Source organism: Chiroxiphia lanceolata, chromosome 3 (assembly GCF_009829145.1).
Source record: "Chiroxiphia lanceolata isolate bChiLan1 chromosome 3, bChiLan1.pri, whole genome shotgun sequence".
NCBI lineage: Eukaryota > Metazoa > Chordata > Aves > Passeriformes > Pipridae > Chiroxiphia > Chiroxiphia lanceolata.
The window spans coordinates 30,474,126-30,496,990 of NC_045639.1; the positions used below are offsets into that span (position 1 = coordinate 30,474,126).

The window sequence follows — 22,865 nt, forward strand, 5'->3', positions numbered from 1 at the left end:
AGACATGGGATTAACTTTTTCATTCAGAAAACTCTCAGATCCCCACTTGCTACCTCTCAGAGCAGTGTTCAAACAACTAGGCTCTATTAGTGTGGAAAGGAGTAATTCTCAGGGTCATAACTTCAAAGGTTTATCTGCTGTCAGTCTTCTTTCAGTAATGTTTTTGTTTTTACTTCCTTGTAGGTGTAAATCCAGATGCAAACTATCATGCGCTTTACAGATATTTTGTGGAGTTATGGATCTATCTGGGATTAGCTTGGCTTTCGCTCTTTGTTAACTGGAAGGTCAGTATGTTTGTGGAAGTCCACAAAGCAATCAAGAAACGGAGGAAAAAAAGAAAAGAGTCATTTGACAACCATCCTAGGTCTAAAAAACCCCTTCAAATGGGTACCTCAAAGGATGTCAATATTTTCAGCTTTCTTTCAAAGAAGGAAGAGACCTACAATGATCTTATAAAGCAAATTGGGAAGAAGGCCCTGAAAACAAACAATGACAAAATGATTATAGTCGAAAATGCCAAGCAAATGAATGCTAGTATAGATGTCCAGGTGACTTACACAAAGACAGAGTCATTTGAGTATGATGAGGCTTCCCTGGACATTCAAAATGGTCATGCACTGAGACCCCTGCATGATAAACGTATTGGAGACAGCCCTTTAGAAGGAACCATGTTTGTAAACCAGCTGGACAGGATTAGTGAAGAAGAAGGCGAAGTGTGGGATTCCAGAGACTATCGACCCTTAATATTTGAGAATGCCAATATAACATTTGTAAATGAAGATGATGATGAAGAGGAAGATATCTCAGATGATGAGGAAACATCAAAATCCTCCATGGATGATAATCTTGCAGAGGAATCTGAAACTGCAAAAAAACTAGTAAAATTCCCATCCTCAGATGAATCTACCTTTACCAATAATGAGCTAGAACTTTCTGTGCCTTATGAACAACTGATGAATGAATATAATACAGTAAGCAATGCGAAGGCTGCCACGTGAATCTTGTTTGACAACGGTTTTTTGAAAGTGGTCAGTACATAAAGAACACATAGCAGAGCAAGGAGAAAAGTATGTTTTTACAGCTTCTCCTGTCTCTTTGAAAACAAAAGCAAGTCCCAAACTAAGAAACTCCAGCTTCCTTTTCCCATCATAAATTGGCTTCTGAGCCCATCAGCTTTGCTTTTCTGAAAAACTTGTAAAATAACAGTTGAATTTGGAGTCTCACTCCTTCTTGGGATTTTATGGTTCTTGAACAACGTAGGAAAAAAAGACTGGTTAATACACTGGACCTGCTCTGGGTTCATGCATTTCATTGAGGAATTGGTTTGGGAGTGTAACTATACTGTGGCACAGAGACTGTTTTGAGCATCAAATGTGTTCGGTTACTCCATTAACCTTTCACTTCTGAAAACCTGGACTTGAATCCTGCTTTGATCACAAATGAAATCAAAGGGGTTGCCTGGCCAGACTTAGCAAGAAACTTTAGGTGGAGTATTAGGACACACAGATCTGAGCTGAGGTGCACTGGCAGACTGAGAAGGAAGCTTCTGAAACATCTGTCTAGAATATGTCAGTGCTTCTCGAATTATAGTGAATTCTAATTTCATAAATAAAATATTAAAATTAAAAATTCCAAAGGAATGGATTGAGAAGGAGCCCTCTAACAAGGAAGAATCATCTAGGAGGAAGCTTACCAATTGGGCTGCTGAACTGCACATCAGCCCCAGAACTGTTAGTGTTAGACTGGAAAACTTATTGATCAAAGCATGTATGAGCACAAGCAGGATGCAATGAACTTTTTTAATGTTGAAAGTGTCCTTCCACTGTCCATTTCCTAAAGGAAATACTTGAATGAACCTTATACAGTATCTATGTACAGGTGAAGTTTTATTGACACTGTTCGTATTAGGAAAAAATCACCTTGGGAGGCACAGATATTTTCCAAATGCCCTAATGCCTGTCAGAAGGGATCTGTAGCACTGCTGCTGATCTGTGCAGTGTGTTAGTCAGTATTGTTGTTTGATGTTCCTCCCTGCCTTGGTACTTCAGACTAGACTTGAATGGGAGATGATTTTTGAAACAGTTGATTACACTTTGCATCTTTGAGGGTTTTTTTAGAGTTCGACCTATGTGCATGTACAATGGTTATTCTATCCTATTTTAAAGAAGGTTGAGCAATATCAAACCTTGGGCAAACTGAGATGTGATCAAGTGACTTCAGGCCATAAGGCACTTTTTTTTTAAAAGGAACTTTGACTCTAAGCTTCTGAAAGTATTATCTTTTGACTTGGAGATGGGCTATTCATTAGGAGGAAATATGTCTGTTCATAGTGTTTATGCCCAAATTGTTTTGGCTCCAAAGAAAATTTTACCATGCTTTTATTTTTCTTTCTTTTTCCATATCTGTGCATTAACCCTGACAACTCTTCCAAATGAGGCTCTTGATTACATGTTGGCAAAAGGTACTGACTTTAGTTGTATCCAACATACTTGGAACAAAAAATAGCTAAGACCTTTGAACCTTAACATGTCATGTTCTGCTGTTCTGTTTAGAGTATTTAAGTCATTCCAGTATGTCCGAAATTTTCCAAAAATCAGTGAACAGTTAAAAGTTGTCTCATTCTCATTTTCAGTATAATGCTGGCAGACTAACTTATCTCTGTAAGAAAAAAGCCTATGGAATCTTGCAATGCTAATCTTGAATTACTAGCTATTTCTAATAACTGCAAATGTTGTCTGTATCTGACCTCTTTAACAGAAGAAGGAGGATATGTGGGAAACTGGCACTTTGGTTGGATAGTGTTTTGTTGGGAGGTTTTGAAGTCATCTACTGAGAAATGAGGGACTGTCATTACTAGTCTTTTTTTTTTTTTTTTCCTGGAATTTTCCACGTATATGACATTTTTTTAAGTAGAAAAGTGAACACAAGGCTAGGGCCAACTCTGTTATACTACAAAAATGTGGGATCAACATAATTGGATGTGGTAGTTAATCTGTAATTTATGACAGTATTGCTGAAGAGAGAATTCTCTTTTGAATCAAATTTTATTATATTAATGCAATTTGGAACAGGGGTGCTTGGATGTATCTGACAAGAAAGAGGGAGAGGCCATATCAAGAAGATTCTTATTTACTTCTAATAAGTTACCTTCATCCTCACTGTTTTAAAATGGCTCCAAGCCCTTCAAGTATTTGCATATATATCTGAAGGGTTGTGGTTGACAACTATACCTTGTAACTGTAAGAAATGGTAGGTAAGACTACGTGTATGATGCACAGAATGCTTGTGTAGCAAGTCTAGCCTTCTCTTTTTTTAATATTTTTTGTTTTAAAAAGTGCATATTAACTTAAAAGGTTATGAGAAAGCACTCCATATAGCTTTTGCTGTCCTCCAGCTTGTCTTCCATTATTGATGCAAAGATTAAAGTTTTAGTAACAATTAGAAAGCTACAGGACAATGAGGAGAGAAAAGACTTGCTGAAAGTGCATGAAATGGAAAAGCATAGTCCGATCTTCATTTAAAAAAAAAAAAAAAAAAAAAGAAAAAATTCTCTTTAATACAGAAATAATACAACCCAGACACTTGGCTGGGCTGCTTTCATTGGGAGGGGATGTTGCACACTGTAACCCAGACTGTTCTCCATAGCGAAGTGCACTTGTACGCCAGAGCTGAGAATAGATGGGATCTGTTTCATATTATCAAGCTAGATGTGGCTCTCTGGCCTTTCCCAGTGTAGTCAGCATAGACTATAAGTCAGCATAATAAGTATCATGGGATTTAAAGTAATAGTTTAAATTTATTAAAACAAAGTACAATATTTCCACTTTTTCGGGGAAACATGATCACACCTCACAAAACTGTTCTCAAGATATCCCACCATGTGCCTTAATGTAATCGTAACATTGGGAAAAAATCCCTCTCTACACAAGGGCCAACACAGTTGGTCTCATTAAGCCCTACTTGTTTCAGTGTTTTGGAGGGGTTTAGTTGGTGCATAGCTTTCACACTGGCTCTCTCCAAAAGTTGAACCATTCCCAGGGATTTTAAAATTATGGTGCCATCTCAGAACTGCCGAAGCGCTAAGCAAGACAGCTTTTTGCCTGCCTGTCTTCCATGTCTTGAGAAAAGCAGCTGCCTGGGGGATCTAAGTTAATGTCTTTCTGCCTTCAGATTAACATGTAGTGACTTGAAGGGGTGTCCAGGCTGGGTTTTGATCCAATCAACCTCAAAAGTGCCTCTGAGTGAATACCTAGTGCTACTTGGTTATGTCTTGTAATTATTTCAATTGTTTGGTCAATCTGGAAGGATTTTCTTTGCATATCAATTAAGATTTCATTTGGCTAACTAATAATATTAACACTTTTCTTGATGCTGTGGAGTTGGCTTTACAGGTGAAACAGGTCTCTCCTGGAAAGAGAGGAAAGGGGAATTTTTAAAAAAAAAGAGAACAAACTTAAAAGCACATGTAAGGAAGGGATGAATGGCAGTGGAAACTCTTCTTTTCTGCCTGTTGCCTACAAGTAGGTTGTATTTCCAGTCACATCCTGTGAAAGATGGATCCACTTACTAATTTTGCGAAGATGAGCCAGTAATTTAAATTTATTTTTTTTCAAAAATTAAAAAATCCTGAAATGTGACCAGAGAAGTCTGTTCTTACAAAAGACCTTTTAAGTGCTATAGACTGTGTGACCCCATCCTTCATGACATCATTGTGACGCCTCTTGGTTTTGTATTGTGTTATTGAAGCCTCTTTTTACCGGAAGGGCATCGTTTTCAGATACCTGTCTTGCATCAGGCAATCTAACACATCTGATACACTGGTACGAAATCACTGGGGAAATACAAAATTGGAGTGTTAAATTTTTCTGAACTAATGATTCGTGAATCTGTTGCTGGCAATGGATATCACAAAGCATGCAGAAGTAAAACCAGACTGATAACAGATCCATGGTGACACATTTGTATATGTTGGGATTTTATATTTCCTTCAGTTGATCTGGGAGAGTGTGTAGAGACAGACAAGCACCAATGATGAGGAGAGCAAAAAGCAATATACAAGTCTGTTGACCTAAACAAAAGAACTCTGTTTTAGACTTGTAATTTTTGTGCCTTGTCGGATTCATTCCATTTGTGATGGACTTAACTTTTAAAAATCAGCTTGTCTTTCATATGGCTTTTGAAGTTTGTACAGTTCTGACTCTTATCACTCCATAATATGCCTGTCTGTCTGTTCTTTGTTGCTGATTGTCACTGGAATCACACTGTATGTAAATATTTGCTAAGTCTTTGTAAAATGTAATTTATTTTAATATTTTGCAATAAAAATTTTACAATTTATCCTCTGTGTCATGAGAAGAATGGTAATCAAGATTTCTTTTTACAACTACCTGCACTTGTAATGCACCTCACAAATGAGACTGGTCCTGGTCCAAAGAGCTGGAAGATAAGGAGCCAAAAAAGCAAGTTGTTTTATGCAAGCAGATGTCTGAACTTATATGGGGTATTGATGACTTCAGTTCAATGGCATCTGGTCTTCAGTTAGATACAGCATAGCAAAATATTATTCGATGTGGATTTTGGACAGCTGTTAAAAGATAAACTGAAGTTTATTTTAGGGGCTGTGTTTTATCAGGGGGGCTACTTGTAAAGAAGATGCACTGAGATGGGAAGTGTTAGAGTTAATATTGCAATAAAATAAAATGGACATTTATGGCTGTGGTCTGAATCTTAGGCTAGAGCTATTAAAATATCTGAATACTGTTTATGAATTTTCACAAGATTTCTAGTAGCAGTGCTTACCATTTTGCAGGCTAGAAGTATTTGCAGTCCTTCAACTCCAGCAGTTTCCTTAAAACGCATTGGAAAATAGCTAAATACCTGCTTTAATGGGCAGCAAAATATGACTTTGTGATAGCTATGATAGAAATGGAGCCATCTGAAGAAAGTGGGACAACCTCAGCCTGAGGAGGAAGAGACTGAACCTTAGCTTTTCAGCAACTGAGTTGAGCATTGATGAAGCACGAATTAGGAAAATGGGGAGACCCATGGGCGCAGGAGGGAAGGGTGGATGCTGTCTTGATTTGCGTAAGGATAGCCAATTTCTACTCTTTCCTCCAGCCCACAACAGAGGCACAATGAAGCAGGAAGAGGTACCTGACTGGTGATTGATGCCAAAAAGAGCCAAAGAGGGAGATGGGGTCTCCTCATGGAGCTGAGGGCAGGACATAACACAGAGTCTGGTAAGCGCTCAGTAACATTTCCATTGGCTCCCAGCAAGTTTGAGCTGACAGACTATTGTTCACCCTCTACCCTCAGTATTTTAGCAGTGTTATTAATTTATAGGGGGTAGGGAAGCAAGAAGTAGGAAAACAGGACAAACCTGTATCTGTTATATGCCTGTTCTTATGGTCCATGCCTGGCTGTGGGTTCCTCTGAACACAATAGCTTAATAGATAAAATCACAGGCCAGCTGACACTTAAAAAACCTGAAATCTTTTCACTAAATGCTTATCATAGGCCTTTACAATGCATGGTGCAACATGATACCAGCAACCATGTCATGGACATGGAGAACTCAAACCTTTAATTGTGGGAGATGAAGACAGTGATAGAACAGGAAGAGTTGCTGCTCAGGACTGTTTTACATAGAAAAATGCTACTTCACTCCCTTCAGGACAATTTCCTGTAGGTCCTGAAGAACCCATAAAATATCTCTCTTGACTCTCATGCAAGAGGTGGTGGAGATCTGTTGCCTATAGTTTGAGCAGGAAGATTTTTCTTTTTAAATTCATGACTTGTACCTTGTGCCCCCTTTTTTTTTTTTTCTGAGCAAGAGTTGAATGCTTTTTTGGTTTTTGATTTTTCTTTTTAAAAACCTTTTTTTAGCCTCAACCTCCCCTTGGTTATCTTGGTTATCTCGGTAAGATAACTAATACTGTGATATCTAGAAGTAAAAGGTTGTGCTGAGTACAATACTCTTCAGATTTTTACTTCCTTTTGTTTCTTAGAGAGCTCCCTTGACCTGCACACAGACTGGGCCTTCTCCACACACTCTGCCTGGCTTTACAGTATGGTTGGGTGCTGTGGCTTCCTTGCAGCTCCATGTCTGAGGAACAGTGGGAAGTGATGGGTGAGTGGGAGCATACCTAGCCTTGCCAGGAATCACTTATGTCGCTGAGAGCAAACCCATGGCATTACCTCTCCCTGGCAGACCCTTAGCTCTCCACTAAAACTTGTTGATCACCTACAGATCTTGTGGGATACTTGAAGGGATGGCTAAGGAATTGCTTTTCACTTTCCTATTGGCAAATACCTTCTTCCATGCAGCTAATACAAATCCTTCTAACTCACAGCACGTTGGCAAAGTCTTAGGAAAAAAGGACTGCACTGCTGCCTTTTAGTACCTTGATCCCATCTCCCAGGAAAAACAACTTGTCAGGGGTGGGGAGTTTTTTTCTAGGGAGGTGATATTTTGTGGAAAAACAATAGGTGTCCAAGCAGGTGGTTTGTGTCTTGAGATGAAAAAAAATTCAAGCAGTGGCTATCTTGGACTACACAGCCAGACTAGCACAGTGAGAGGTACCGTGATTGATAGGTCCAAAACGTAACACCCGCAAAGATTCATCTAACTGACCAAGGAAATCTGCTATTTCCCATCAGAAGGGCTTCTCTGGAAAGGGAGGGTTGATGTGGACTGGGATGCTGTAGGCATTATCCTGCACACAGAGAGGCTCCTTGAAAGCCAGGTAGCATGTTGTAGCTGGGAAGGCTTCCTCTGATGGCCAAGTTTCCAAGTACAGCCCATAACCAGAACTCCTTCTGGTTAAAAAAATCAGTGCATATATGAAAAATATATTGACATATGAGAAATGTTCTGATGGAAATGTTTTAATAATCAGTTTGGATTTTACAAGTTGAACTGAAACAACTGTGAATTCAAAGAGTTGTGGTTTTCTATTTTTAAGTATTTTTTTATAGGATGCCAGAAGTTCTCTCCCTCTTGTCACTCCTTGCTGCTCATAGGAAAGAGCAGAAGAAAGATGATGATAACTCACTCTTCATATTTTGAGGATTATGTTGTTTCTTACATGGAGGAAGCTGTGGAAAACACATCCTTTTCTCCTTACTGGAGTGGGACTGTGAATGAGAAAGAAAGCAGTAAAAAAACCCTGAAAATAAGAATTCTGAAATTGGGGTGAGGAAGTTAAAACACAAAATATCTGAAGTACAAGTTAATATTTTTCCCACAGACATTCTTTGAAATTTCCCATGCTAACCTTTAATAACATTCTTTTGGCTACTCTCCTAAATATGCTAAACAAAAGCACTTGTGTTTTCAAATTAGACTACACATTATTAATTCAAGAAAAAAACAAGTACTTTGACATACTTTTAATCTTATTTGAATATAAAAGTTGTCTGTGGCACAGTAATATGCTTTTTAATTGTAAAGAGAATTAATACACTCTATGAATGACCAAAAGCAAAAAAAATCCTGTTCAAGGCCTGTCGACAGCTTTGCACTGTTCTGTGGACTTTTGGCTTTGGACACTTGTTGATCACATTTTTGTTGATCTAGTTAAATTTTTGGGTGTATAGGGAAGTATCATAATTACTAATGCTGCTAAGATCAGAGACAAAAATCCTCTCCTGTGCTTATTTGTGGGTTGGGCGCTATCCATACCAACCAAAATAAACTGGGTGCAGAGGAGCACTTGTTCCCACATACTGCTGGTTGCTGGGCAGAACTGCAAAATATGTGCATGCCAACATGAAATAAATCCATATTCATGTTGAAATAGAAGTCACAAGCTTCTGAAACTAGAGGATAAGTGTTTATTAATAAAGCTCTGTTGTCCTTCTCTGGCAACCTTCATATTTGTGGCTTATCGGTTGTACATCGGCAGTTAGCAAAGAGTAAAGGAACAAGCCAAGACTTCAGATGCAGACAACCTCTTTTGATATATTCTATTCCTCTCAGCCTGGGATTTTTGCCAACTCCATCTCTGGCACGGCTGGAAAGGAAGGAAAAGTAGTAAGCTAATTGGCCTGCTTTTTAATTGCAGATTAGAACGGGAAATGAATGCATAAGCGCGAGTAAGAAACATACCTTGGACATCTGAGGGGGACACTGCACTCTTTGGCTGGTTTTGTGGCTCTTAGTTTTTTATAAATGATAGCAAATGGGTGACTTAAAGTGTGAAAGGCTTGCAATGGGGGCTTTCTTTCATACAGTGAAAAAGACTTAGGCTTTAAGATTTTTTTCTGCGCTGCATTTCTTCAGAAAGTGAAATTCACTAATGTCAAATATCAGACTACACTCTGAGATGTATGACAGGGACCAGATAAAGGCAAGAAAGTAAAGCAAATACCTATTTTAAAACCTTAACTTTCAAGTTTTCTGTAGTTCTGTGGTGCAAGCTCTCCATCCTTTACACCTGCTTTACAGTAAGAAGAAAGCATGACATTTAGCCCTAACTCTAGTACCCCAGCATGTCACTCAGGCAAAGTTAAAGGAAGATGGTTCTGAACCGAGAAAAAATTCAAGAGATAAAATTTGTATCCAGTACAGGAAGAAATCAGAGACCCAAAACTACAGTAGCTGAGGAACCTGTTATTTGTGGGGAGATTTGCTCTAAAACACTAGGAAATTAGTTTTCTGGCAAATAATTTCAAGTAGTTTTCTGAAGATGCTGTCTAGCCAAGTGCTATTGATGTCTCTGTGGGAGTTTAATTCTATGATGTTTATCAGTAGATGCAAAGTATAATATTATGGAGGCATAACAGCTGAAAGCTGCAAAATCTGCAGGAAGGAATTGGCTACCTTTTAAAATGTGTGGGCTTGAGACAGGCTTCTTTCAGAGAATGCAATGAAAATAAAAACTAAGGTGGAGATGGACTGAAGCTCTAGGTGGCTTTTATTTAAAAGCTTCTGACCGCACATATTACTGTGCCTGCAAGTGCTATGTGGTTTGGGAAACTCTTGGGATAAACTTAGCTTCCTCTGGCACAGAGAGGGAGGAAAAGACTTTGGGGTTAACACAGTTTATTTACTGTAAAATCACCATTCTTCAAAGTAACAACAACAAGACTCAGAATGGGGAGAACTGTGACTGGTTTCAAACACACATTCTACTCAGACCTATGCAGTTATGACCCAACTAATTTTTCAAGGAAGGATGCCACTTCCACCCCTTTTGTCTACATCTTCTGGCTCTCACTGCTTTTCTCCTTGTTTATATGCCTTAATGTTCCCTTTCCTCAGCTACGTAACATCTGTCCCATTCCAGTTCCCGTGGCTCCCTAGGAACATCATGGCTGCCTGCAGGCAGGACACAGCAGCCTCTTGGCATTTCAGGCTGACAGCCAGAAGATGGATTTGGCTTCTCCCACTCAAAGAGTGTCAGTCTGAACTGCTTCAGCTAAAGGAGACAGAACCAAGGCACCCAGCTGAGCGATCATGGCTTCCTTCAGTGAAAAATGTCAAGCTTTTGCATGCTTTCAGCCATGCTATTTATATCTGCTGTGGATTAAGGTTTGCACAGATGTAGTTTGGTAAAGGCGAGGGTAGAGCTTCACTGTGGAGCAACAAAGTGGACTAGGCAAGCCTGTCGAAATACTCTTAAGAGGCTTGATAGTGATGCTGGAATTCAAAATGGGTTTTGAAAAAGGCTATGCCTATTGTGAATTGTAGTTACACCTTTTCCAGCTCCATATTCCTCCTCCCCTTCTTCCCACTCCAGTTCCTTTTTACCACCACTCCTACACTCCCCGGTCCCACTTTATAATCACAGTTGTCCCTACTGCTCCAGCTTCTGAACTGGGAGAATAAAGCTTAGTTCTATCTAGTCTGGAACCCTCCAGAAGGCACCCAAAGCCTTAGGAACAGTTTAACTTGTTGCTGTGTGTTCAGACCTCTTGACATGACTACCTTTGTCTTGTAGATGTGACCTAAAACCACGTTCTTGTTGCACCAAGTAAGCAGCAAAGTTATCACCTGTTTAAATAAACCTTTGGCTCCTAATCAACAATTCAACAGAAGAAAAGAAATTGAATAGAACAAAATATGTTTGATTATTTACTAAAGACATAATAGCCTGGAGACTGAAAACAAAGAGTGGGACTGAGAGCCAGATGGCAACCAATATAACCTAGACGACCTACATATTGAGTCTTTAGGGTACAGAAAACTCCCACAGTGGAATCTTTTTAAGCACTAGAGAAATCCATATGTGCTACTTTCCCAGTTACAGTTATTCCCAATAAATGCCAAAACCGTAACTTTAAAAATATCATAGATCAATGTCAAAAACTCTTTGTGTACTTCATAACACTTGAATATAAGTGGCCTCAGAACGCCAATGAGAGGGCAGGAGCAGGAATGGGGTCTCACACCACATCTGTGCAGAAGCCACCACCAAGAGATTATGAAGGAGTCATGTGTGCTATGAAGGAGTCTATAGAAAGTTAGTAATGCATGAGAGCACAAGCTCATAGCATGGATATAGCTGGTACCACATTCCATAGTTGAATTCTAGTGTGTTATGGTGCCAGGGAGTGTAAAGGGAACATATTAGACAGGGACAATCAGCTGATTACAGGCACAGAAGAACAGACCATGAATAGCATCTGCCACTGGCCCTAGGCAGAATTATCAGAGGTATTTACATAATTTGCATAGCTCTGGACCGATTCGTCTCGAACTAAGGTAGGGGAGTCTTCAAGTATCAGGGATGTCTGGCAGCACCAAAGTAATTGTACACAAAAATTAAACCCTAGGAATGAGAAACAGGACTAGGAGAGGACAGTCATCATCTAGAACTTTGTAAAGAAGGAAGGCAATGGAGCTAATGCCAGAGCATTACACTGTAGGTACTCTGCATGAGGGGGAATAAGAAACCTTGTTAGCTATGGATGAGGAAGATTCTTCTACATTCACATGTCCTGCTGAACAAACCTTTGCTTTGGCTTATGTTTAGGGCTGGCTAATATTTGAGGTGAGAAGGGTAAGAACATGAGTTTGAGTGGGTGCAAGAGCTTTAGAACTTTGTCTCTTGTAATACTTGTTGGAGCTGAAGGTCCTGAAGTACCACTGTGCATTGGGGTGTGACATGTTCTCTTAACAGGAGACCACAAGAGAGGAGGGCCGGGCATGTGCTGCCATATGTCTCCTGCTGGGAAAGGACTTTGGGGAAGTAGGAATTGTCATCACTTCACAAGAGAGAGGTGTTTCCTCTCTTCCATTGAATCATCATAGTGATCCTCAAGTAGCTAAGCCTATATCTTCATACTAAATGTCTCCATTATATGACATTTAAACAAAAAGAGATGTGCATATGCGTCATGAGAAGCATACAACCTTCTCTTATGAAGAAGACTCTCCAGGAAGGCATCTGACCATTACTGGAGTAATAACCTTGTTCCCTGTTGTTCCAAACTGTGTCTTATTGCTGTTCTGCATTCACCCATCTTCTCACAAGGAGTCAGTGATACTGTTTCCCTCAGGATCAGACCAGAACCTAGATAGGTCTCCCTCACAGAATCCCTGATGCAAGGTTCATTTTCTCTTAGCTATTCAATGCTATTTACGACCTTGGAAGGCCAAAGAGTGTGAGCAGACCTTTTTCCTCCATAACCTATAACTCCTTGCAGTAAGCAAACCCATATGACTGTGTGTTGACAATGAGGTCTAGTAGTAGCTTTGATGAGATCTACTGGCACTGTTTCCACCACCTCCCTGAGCAGGTTTTTTTTTTCTCAGGTAGTATAATTTTTCTTATGCGCAACATGTAACTCTCTGAAGTTTAATTTCATACTCATTTTATATTTCCATTAGCAAGCAGAAATAATTAGTTCCTGTTCTCATCTTAGTTTTAATTTTTGGCTGTACTGGGTGCAGAGGCCTCTGGGCAGCAAAATAGGAAGACACTAAAAACAGAATTCATGAGAAAAGAAACCAGCATGTACCAGAATAGAGCCCATATCAGGAAATTCTTAAAATCCCATTCTCTCACCTCAAGAAAGTCATCCTAAACACTTTAAAGATTATTAAAATCAAAATATCTGCAATAGCGTCAGAATTACTACTGCGTAAAAGGATCTGGGAGGTGTAATAAAGGATCCCCCACCAAACACACATGATGGCTTCCAAAAGGATGAGTTTTATCCTGGGATTTATAAAAAACTAGCATGTGTGAGAGGTAGGAGATATTATTCAACTCTTTAGGATGGTGGGGCTAATATGGACTCTAGCATGGGCTCAGATCATTATATTTTAAGGAAGCTGTAAGTAGGCCAAGAGTAGTCTGTATCACAGCAACAAGAAAACGTTTTAAGAAAGCATGACTTTTGAGAAAGCTGTTAGAAAAGGCTGAAAATGGGTTTATTCAGACTAAAAAAGAAAACAAAACAGCTGGTACACATAAGTTTTCTGACGGATAAAAGACTGCTGAAGAGTGCTAAGGGGAGGCTAAACTGTTCCTTGTAGTCCTTGAGAAAACAAAATATCTGTCAACATTGCAATAAACAAGGCAGAGCCTGGTGCTACCAATGCCTTCCAACTGTAAGAGCAATAAACTCTTCTAGATGGACGTGGATTTCAAACTGTTGGAGGATTTGAGAACAGTTTATGCAAACAACTGTCAGGGATAATGTTGCTGCATTTACAGACCCCCAGTACAGAAGGGCATATTCAGTTATGTCTTGAAGTCCCTTTCAGCTTTACATTTTTGTGGTTTGTGTCCACTCTAAGAGGTCTGATCTGTTTTTATCACTCCCTAAATTATCCCTGTATTGTATAGTTAGAGTTACTCAGCATAACGAATCTCTGCTATAAGTCAGATGCAATACTTCGTGCACATCGTTGAAATAACATTCTCTCTTCCACTTACCAAGATTAACTGGCTGCTCTAACATAGCTAGAATGTACTAACATAAAAAAGAATGAACCCAGGTAAATAATAAAAAGACAAGGAGACTCTATATCATTTCTATTTCCTGAGCTTCCTTAGTTGTCAAGGTCATTGGAGAATGATGCAGTATGGGATCTACTAGTTCATTGTCTGGTTCTCCTTTCCAGTGTTGGGTGTTTGGATATAATGGTGTTAAGGCAGTTTACTATGTCTAGAACGGTGTATTTCATCTGTTTTTCTAATTGAAAGAAGCAATGATTTTTTTTGTTTTCAAGCAGCTTCTCTTTAAACAGTGTGTCCTCCTTGCCTAGCTTTTCCTCTCACTCCTTATTTATCTTCCATTGTTTTTCAGCCATATGTATGGATTTATGTTACTTGGATGAAGTGGTTGTACAGTACATCAGTTGTCATGCATGTAAAGTTATAGAGGTTATCTCTTGATTATAGTCCTCTGGATTCTAAATTCAGTGGCCTTTCATTTCTGTGTAACAAGTCTCTATTCATTTACCTCACTGATTAATAGAAGGGATAGAAAAAAAGAGGTAAGAAATTCTGTAAAAGTCTTTGCACTCCAGAGCAGCACAGATGCTTTGCACAGTCACAGCTAAAAAGCTGGTATCTCAGAGGAACACTTCATGGGTGAGAGAACTGGCAAAACCTCTGACTGAGGAGTTTTATGACAAGAGTTCTCTCAGGAAAAAGAGCAAGAAGCTTATTTACTTCACTTCCATTTTTATCATTGGGGTTTTTCAGGCTTCTCTTTTCTCTTTTCTTTTCTTTTCTTTTCTTTTCTTTCTTTTCTTTTCTTTTCTTTTCTTTTCTTTTCTTTTCTTTTCTTTTCTTTTCTTTTCTTTTCTTTTCTTTTCTTTTCTTTTCTTTTCTTTTTCTTTCTTTTCTCTTCTCTTCTCTTCTCTTCTCTTCTCTTCTCTTCTCTTCTCTTCTCTTCTCTTCTCTTCTCTTCTCTTCTCTTCTCTTCTCTTCTCTTCTCTTCTCTTCTCTTCTCTTCTCTTCTCTTCTCTTCTCTTCTTTTCTTTTCTTTTTTTTATTTTATTTTTTCTTTTCTTTTTTCTTTTCTTTTCTTTTTTCTTTTTTTCTCTTCTGAGACAGACTCCTTCAAATTTACAAAATGTTACACTATTTCTGTTTCTGGAGTAGAAGAATAAATAATGTCCTCAGACACCTAGGACTTGCTTGTAGAGAAGACATTGCAGCGAAAAGGAAAAAAAAGCTGCTTTACTAAGGTATAGTAGAGATTATCTGAAACACTTATTGCCATAAGTCATGTTCTGTTTAGCTCAGGGAAAGGATCTAAATAAAACCTACATTTCTTAGTCTTAATGTCTTGGGTTATTTTGGATTGCAAGACCTTTAAGGATTGTTTATATTATAGCTAATTCCATTTCCAAAGAATAGAGAAAAAAACCCTTTTTTACTCTTGTTTTAAGCTTTCCTGGTAAAGAAATCAGAAATATTCAGCTGCCATGAGGTTCCACATGATACCAGTGGGAGAGTCTTCCTTGTAGCCCATGTTAAGCAGCTGTTCCAGAAAGACAGAGAGAAAGCTGATGAAGAAGTGAGAGTTGGATCAGTGTAACAGAGCAGCCTCTGTTCGCAACAGGTGCAGAAGTCAGGCCTGTCCCTTTCCTAGGCATGATGGGAATGACAGCACCTCAGCCAGGCACGGGCACATCTGTCCCGCTGAGGACAGACAGGTCCCTGTGCTCGAGTCCTGCAATGCTCCTGCTGCAGCGTGGGGCTCATCACCGTGACTCACGGCGCTTTGCTGTGCCGCACGGAAACTTGTGCTCACAGGGTGGGAGAAAGAGCTAAGAAAGAGGTCCTGGCACACCTCTTTTTCCCATACTACCATTCGTTTTTGCCTTTTCCCTTAACTCATGCGATTTTTCTGCTCTTCAGGGCAACCTGTCTGATTTCTCACATCAAGCTTAAAGTCATCCTTGCCCTCTACTGGCATCCTGTAGAAACACAGGAATACATCAGGCAGCAGTTTCACTTCTTCAGGTAGTCAAAATCACGGGACAGGAGTAGCAGGTACGCAGAGACTCCAAGCAGTCAGTGGTGGGCCCATGCTCGTGGGGTGGGGAGCAAACCTGTGCGAATGCTGCTTGAGCAGCTTCCTACAGCTCCTCTAGCAGTAATGGCCTGGTGAGACAGGGCATGGCAACTCTTTCTGCTCACTCTGTCCTGATGTTTGCAAGTGAAAAATCTGTCATTTATTAAAGTGGCATCTGATTTCAGGTTATTTATGGACAAACCAGTCTAGAAAATAAGAAGGAGCTTTGCCAATTGCTGTTCATAGTGTTTCTTTCCTTCATTTCTAATTATAACACACTCCAGTTGGTTTGTAAGCTCAGAGAACAGGAGTAAGAGTGGTCTAAGAAAATTACTTGAATGGCTACCATGGATGTGCAAGTAGGTTGGTAATCCTAGGTGGCACTTTCAATTATGAAGGGTCACACAGTGTTTGAACACAGTATAGGCTTGAAACATTGCACTGCAACCTGCTGGAAAGCCAGCTTCACGGAAGGATGTAGTAGCTGCAAAACAGTATATAGAAATCTGGGGCAAAGTAGAAAAAGTATTCACTTGCAGATATGTGGACACTTTAGCTTGGCAACAGATTACTGGATGAATTGAGTCAGTACAGAAATGCTACTGAAAATGTAGACCACAGTTTCAGTATTCAGGCTGAGCTATTTATAGAAGCATAGAATGGTTTGCGTTGGAAAGGACCTTAAAGATTATTTAGTTCCAATCCACCTCTACCATAGGCAGGGACACCTCCCACTAGACCAGGTTGCTCAATGCCCCATCCAATCTGGCCTTGAACACTGCCAGGGATGGGACATCCACAACAAGTTCATGTCTTGTAAGGTTTGGAGGGATCTTTCATATCAGACCAGTTGAAAAGTCCAATAGATTCTGATTCCTGATAAAATACACTATGAAAAGACTCACAGAAGAACATGTTAATATAATGAAGTTTGCAGTAGTCAGATGGCTAACGCTAAAACAAGCTAATGCTGGTCAATATAATTATTTTTTTAAAAAATTCAAAGTATTGAAAATAAATATATAACTACATAGAAGTAATAATTTTCAGAAAATAATTGCTCTCTTCCCTCAATTTCTGTGTCCATCATTACAACTTGTGATGTACACCTACCTCCAGCAATGGTACAAATAAATAGAGAACAATTCTTTTATTGGAGAAGAAATGTTCAAATGGCAACTGTAATTTAAAACTTGTGATGTCATTTGTACTTTAATTGTATGTGTTTAAATCAAATTTATCAAAATAAATTCTTTTAATCATATCTGAAAACAGCAGTTAGAAAACTTGGATTATTTTTTGAGATATTGTCAATATGCACATTACTGTGGATATATGTGCATACCATGGGCCATGATCAGACATTTTGCCTTGCCAAAACCTGTATAGCAGTGCCATTGGTGTTCTATTCTCCTTAGAAATTCCTCAGTTTCTCTCAGGCAACTCCTAATATGCTTTTCTGCGATCCATTTTGATCAGTCTCCAGCCTCCACGTTTAAGATGGAATTCCCCTCCACCTTTTTCTTCTGCTTCTGCTTTTTGCAATCTCAGAAGCTCAAAAACAACTAAACATCTCTCAACACCTCAAAGGTAGCAAGATATTCAAAAGGAGCTTTCTGCTTTGGTCTTTGCCAGCAGAACCTGCCATTGTTATGGTCCATCACCCTGAGCCAGAGAGAGAGGCTCAGAATTGCCACTGGATCCTGATCCAGCACTAAATCAACTTGGTTTCTTTTCCTCTGCTCCACCTGGGAGGTTGTCTTTGTCCTGCTGATGACTTACTCCCATACATTTACCTTGAAACTATCTATCAACACCTCAATTTGCAGTAACAAACCCATCCCATAATCATCCCAGCCAAATTTATGTCTGAGATAGATGTGACCAGGACTTCACCAGATCCTACCAGCACCTAGTGAAAATACTTTGCATTCCACATCCTCCTTTAAAACTGCATAAATCTTTGTAGTAGCAGATACTGGTCTTTGGAACACGTTTTGGCAGTCATCATGTTTAACTTTGCATCCAAGACATCATTCCCATGTGGCTTTGGCCTTGGATGCCCTAATGCTTTGGTGGCTCACAGTAAGGTCATATACCTCAAAGAGCTATTGAGACTTCAGCATAACTTTCAAAATCTGTTTCTTTTCTGTCACTAGTTTTCATTGGGATCATCAGGGATTTGTGGAACTGATTTACTATAAAAATCAAACCATTACAGCCTTTGTGTCCTTTAGAAGTGATTGCTTGTCTGAACTAAAAAGACAAGTATAAATATCTGAGATATTTCATCCAGTTACCCCAAAGGCCATATCTTCCTCTTGCTTGTGAAGACCTTCAGAAATGTCCCATACTGCCACTGGTGAACAAATGCAGGTGCTCAGGCTGCTTACTTTACATTGATCTTTATCTCCAGCTTCTGATGTCCCACCCTTTTCAACCTGAAGATATTTCTCTCAAGATCCCACTGTATGGAGATGTTTATTCATTACTGTCTCCTCTACAGCATTGAAGAAGCAGAAGAGAAGCACTGTTTTGGGATGTGAATATTCACGTTACCATCAAGCTTGGCTACAGAACAGATCTGAGGCTTTCGTTGAGCTTGCATTAATTAACAGAGCTTTCATGGGAGAGGCAGCCCATTGGCCAATAAAGCAAAGTAGTTCAATAGACATATAAAAATTAGTTAAAATATCATCTTATTTATCAAAGAAACATATCCTGGATTGCTTGTTTTCTAATCTTAATAAACTCCAAATATACCCTGCTTCCATAGGATCTAAGAAATGATGACTTAGGTAATTTAATTTAATAACAGTTGAGAAACTGCATTTTCCCCCAGTTTTTGTAATAGGTAAAAATTTCTTTCAAACTGATCCTTTGGTCACTAATTTCTTAAATTACAAAGGAAGAGAACTAATTTTCCTCTGTAATTCACCAACCAGACTTCTATTCACCAGTTGCAAGACTTCCCAAGAAGAAAGCAGAAGAAGCATCTGGTCTATTGAAGTCATTCAAAGAGCTCCCACTGCCTGCAGCATTGTCAGAATTTCACACTAAGGATTAGACATCTCCTAATCTGTCCTGATCTTTTATGCAAAAGACTGGTAAAACAGCATTTAAAGTTTTATCAGATTAGACACACACATACTTAACAAATCAAAGGCCTTTTAAAGATAAAACTTGTGCCTCTGTGAGACCTGAGTCATAATGTCTGAATGTTTGGAGACTATGATTTAATTGTGCTGAAGGGATACCTTGTTCAGGCTAATAATCTCACTGGAGCTGATGCCTGAGGAATCATGCTGACAGCAGAAAAACACAAGAGGCAGTTTACCTCAGTAGTCTGAGGTAGCAAAAGTTTGGCAGGCCTGATTCCCCTTTTACTCTTCTGCCCTTCAGATTCACCAACACTCATTAAATTTTTTTTCTCCCGCTTGTTGCTGCCTAAGCATACTAGGGGGGATTGCTTATGCTCCTATAAAAAAGTATTAATAACTTAATCTTTGTAATGGATCGATGTAAAACTGTACTGTCTTGGAGCAACTCAGTAAGGTAATTTCCAAAGCAATAAATTTCTCCCTTTTATCCTTCCTACCAAGGGAGTACACTCCTGGCTTCTTTCCTTTGAGAACAAAATGCAGCATAAAGAGAAACAAATAACTGAAGTACAACGTGGGGAGAAACAAGTAACTTTTTTCATTTGTTGAAAATTTGTTTTAGTTTAGTTTGACTAATAAAAATTCTGAGCTTGAGAAAGGACGTGTTTCAACTCCCATTGACAGATGCCCAAGAGGTGGACTTACTGCCCTGTAATTGTACAGCAAAGGCATCCCAAGGTGCATATCTCACCTGCATACTTTCTGAATTTTTTTTAATGCTGCATCTGAAAGAAAGGGCTCAACATAAAAATGTCAGAGCAGAGAGAATCTTCTATGCAATCAGGCATATTCCATGGGCATCACATCTACCATTTTTACAAATACATCCAGTTTTCTTTTAAAACTAGTGAGGGATTTTGACCCTAGAAGAAGGCTGTTCCAAATTCTTCTTCCTCTGGGGTCTGGAAATCTGATTTTCTGCACAGATGTGTTCCTGACCAGTTCTTACCTATTTTCAGTAAGCTAACATCCTTTAGCTTAAGTATTCTCTTCCTTTCCTAGTGTTATGGCCCAATGTATTTACTTACAGTAATTGTATCCCCATGCCACTAACTTGTCCTTATTTTGCTAGACTAAACAAGCTGATGTCCTTTATCTTCTCCTTAACTAGTATATTTGCCCTTATTTGTTCCACTCCACTGTGCACAGGAGTAGTTAGGTTTCATCAAATAAAGACTCTTTTCATTGCAGGAAATTTAACAAGGAACATTCTATTGTAGCAATAAACTGTTGGTACTATTGCTATTGATACTATTGCTATTTTATCAATAGCAAGAAACTATACTGTATGTCCTTACCATGCTCTAATCAATTGGTGCATTTAGTTATTTCTTCTTCCTTTTCAAGGTACCTTGAAAATGCATCAAAGCCAAAGCATCATTTTGAGTCCTCAGTTTGCTGACTCATTTTTTCCGGCTAGAATCATAATCTCGGAACCAGAGTCACTTGGTTCTTCATGATTCATACTGTGTTTTCATATTTTTAACACACTTCAGTGTGTGAGAGCTGACATCACATTTTAGGTCAGATTTAACTCAGAATGTAGCTGAAATTTCCTGAGCTTCTCTAGGGGAATAAAACCAAACCTTACATATTTAAGGAAACAGCCCCACAAGATGCAGAATGGCAATTAAAAGCAAGAGTTGATTTCATCTGAAAAAAAATTTGTTTTATGTCTTTATTAGGAAGGTAGAAGGGGAAGCCACAGTAACTACACCTGCAAAACTCTTGATGCAGGCAAAGTAATAGCAAAGAACTGCATTTTATTCTGATATACATTCCATTGCATGAGGGATTGACTGGAGCTGTGTTACCAAAGAACTGGAGTGTTGTGCCTTGTCTAGGGGATGCTGAAAAGCCCTAACCCAGAGTAACAATACTTGGGACCACAGCTGGGTCTGGGGACACAGACTGAGCACTGAAGAAAGGCTCTGCACATTTGAAATGTCTTTCCTAAGAGCTCTGCAGAGCACTGAAGAAAGGCTCTGCACATTTGAAATGTCTTTCCTAAGAGCTCTGCAGACACCCTACAAACAGAGACACTCTCACCAGAGGGGTGAGAGGAACTGCTTTACCTGCAGTACCTCATGCCACTGATGTACAGACACTCTGCTGAGATCTGTTGCTCTGGTGATCCGTCTCTCCTCCTAGATCCTGAGCTCAGCTTTCCCAATGGGGAAGGCAGTAATTCCCAAAAGGCTTGGAGAGGAATCAGCCAGACTTCTCATGTCAGACCTGTGCATGCTGCATGACTTCTGTGACCCTGAAGTATGGCGTTCACCTGTGGTATAAAATCTGTTCAGATCTGCCTTCATTTATTAAAAAGTTAGTTTCCAGCCCCTGTGATTGCAAGGGAAACCTGAACATAAGCTGATGCATTGATATTTGCTACCAATGGCTCTCTAAGCTAGTCTGCTTACCTTAGCAGGTATGTGAGTGTCAGTGCCTTGTGTTGAAAATGAAACACTGGTGGATTTTAGGAAGAAGAACCAACTAACTTGTTTATCATCCTCATCCCACACTGTATCTTTTTCCTTCACAGTTGCTTAAGTAAGCAGCTGTCCTCATTCCAGCTCTATCTCCTTTTGATAATCCTGCAATACTATCGCATGTTTTCAACCTAGTTTTGCAGCACACTGAAGTTTTTGAAGTGTGGAGAATTCATAAATCAGATTGCACTTTTGCATAGAAATATTGTTTCACCAGCTTTCTCCAATGTATGCTTAGTTCAGTAAAGAAATACACATTTAAACAGACCTGCAGCTGACTTTTGTCTTTCAATTTGATGTGTCCCCAAATCTTGCTTGCTGCAAAAATGGGTCCAATTTGCTATTAAAAAATAGTTGATTTAAGTAAATATCAGGTGTGACTGCACTGCCAGGATCTTTGTGCTGGTGACTTTTGGTACTGAAACATCACTTTCCTATCATAAAATGCTGCATGTGACAAGGACAACATCTCCCCGAGGCCTCAGTATAAGAAACAGAAACCAAATTCCACTGGCAAACAGGTAAAAACTACTCTTTTTTTAACCTCACCTAGGGTTTGTAATGTAAAGGAAATCCATAAGACTATACAGAGAAAAAAATTTAAAACAACAGAAACTTCTTCCCACAAAAATGTTCACCCTGTAAACCTCTGCAAACACACAAAAAAGAATTCAAAGATGTGTCTGGCTATGATATCATTCAACAGTTTCTTTGTCCCTAAACTCATAATTAATGAAAATACTCAGAAGTGATTTGGGGAGAAGGGAACATTAGCATCAGGGAATGAGCCACTCAAAGGGAATGTGCTGTTCTTTTGGGAGTTCCCAATACTTTCAAGTGACACTTAGAGGCTTCCTCTGCTTTTGGAGAGCAGACTTATAGAAGTACCTAGCACAATAATGATGTCAGATTTCAGGTGAAGACAGAAGGAAATGGAAGGGGGAAAGCCAGAGACAGAAAGAGGAAAAAGACCCATCAGATTTGCATCTCCACTTTGGAATGGAGTAGCCCTCACTGGCTTATGATGTACATCTAATCTGGACATTACCTGAAGGTTAATTTTAAACTGATGAGAACACTACATCCCTCTGTACTATGGCTTAGGCTTCCATCTAGTTGTCAGTGCAACTGACTGAGACAGTAAACTGTAACTCCCCAATTTAGCCTGAACTTGCTGGTTCTTGCCGTCTGCAGGAACATGTTCTCAGCACTAAATGATTTAGAACAATGC

At 39.3% G+C, this 22,865-nt stretch overlaps 1 protein-coding gene across 1 annotated transcript in view; it reads left to right on the forward strand.

Annotated features, from left to right (window-relative positions):
* The window catches only part of KCNK5 (potassium two pore domain channel subfamily K member 5), a 34,626-nt gene extending 29,289 nt beyond the window's left edge, over positions 1–5,337 (forward strand). Inside the window, exon 5 of the mRNA XM_032683931.1 lies at positions 184–5,337. Within this exon, the coding sequence (XP_032539822.1) occupies positions 184–998 (815 nt within the window). The 3' untranslated portion in view covers positions 999–5,337. The remainder of the gene's footprint in view (positions 1–183) is intronic.
* The last annotated feature ends 17,528 nt before the right edge of the window (positions 5,338–22,865 follow it).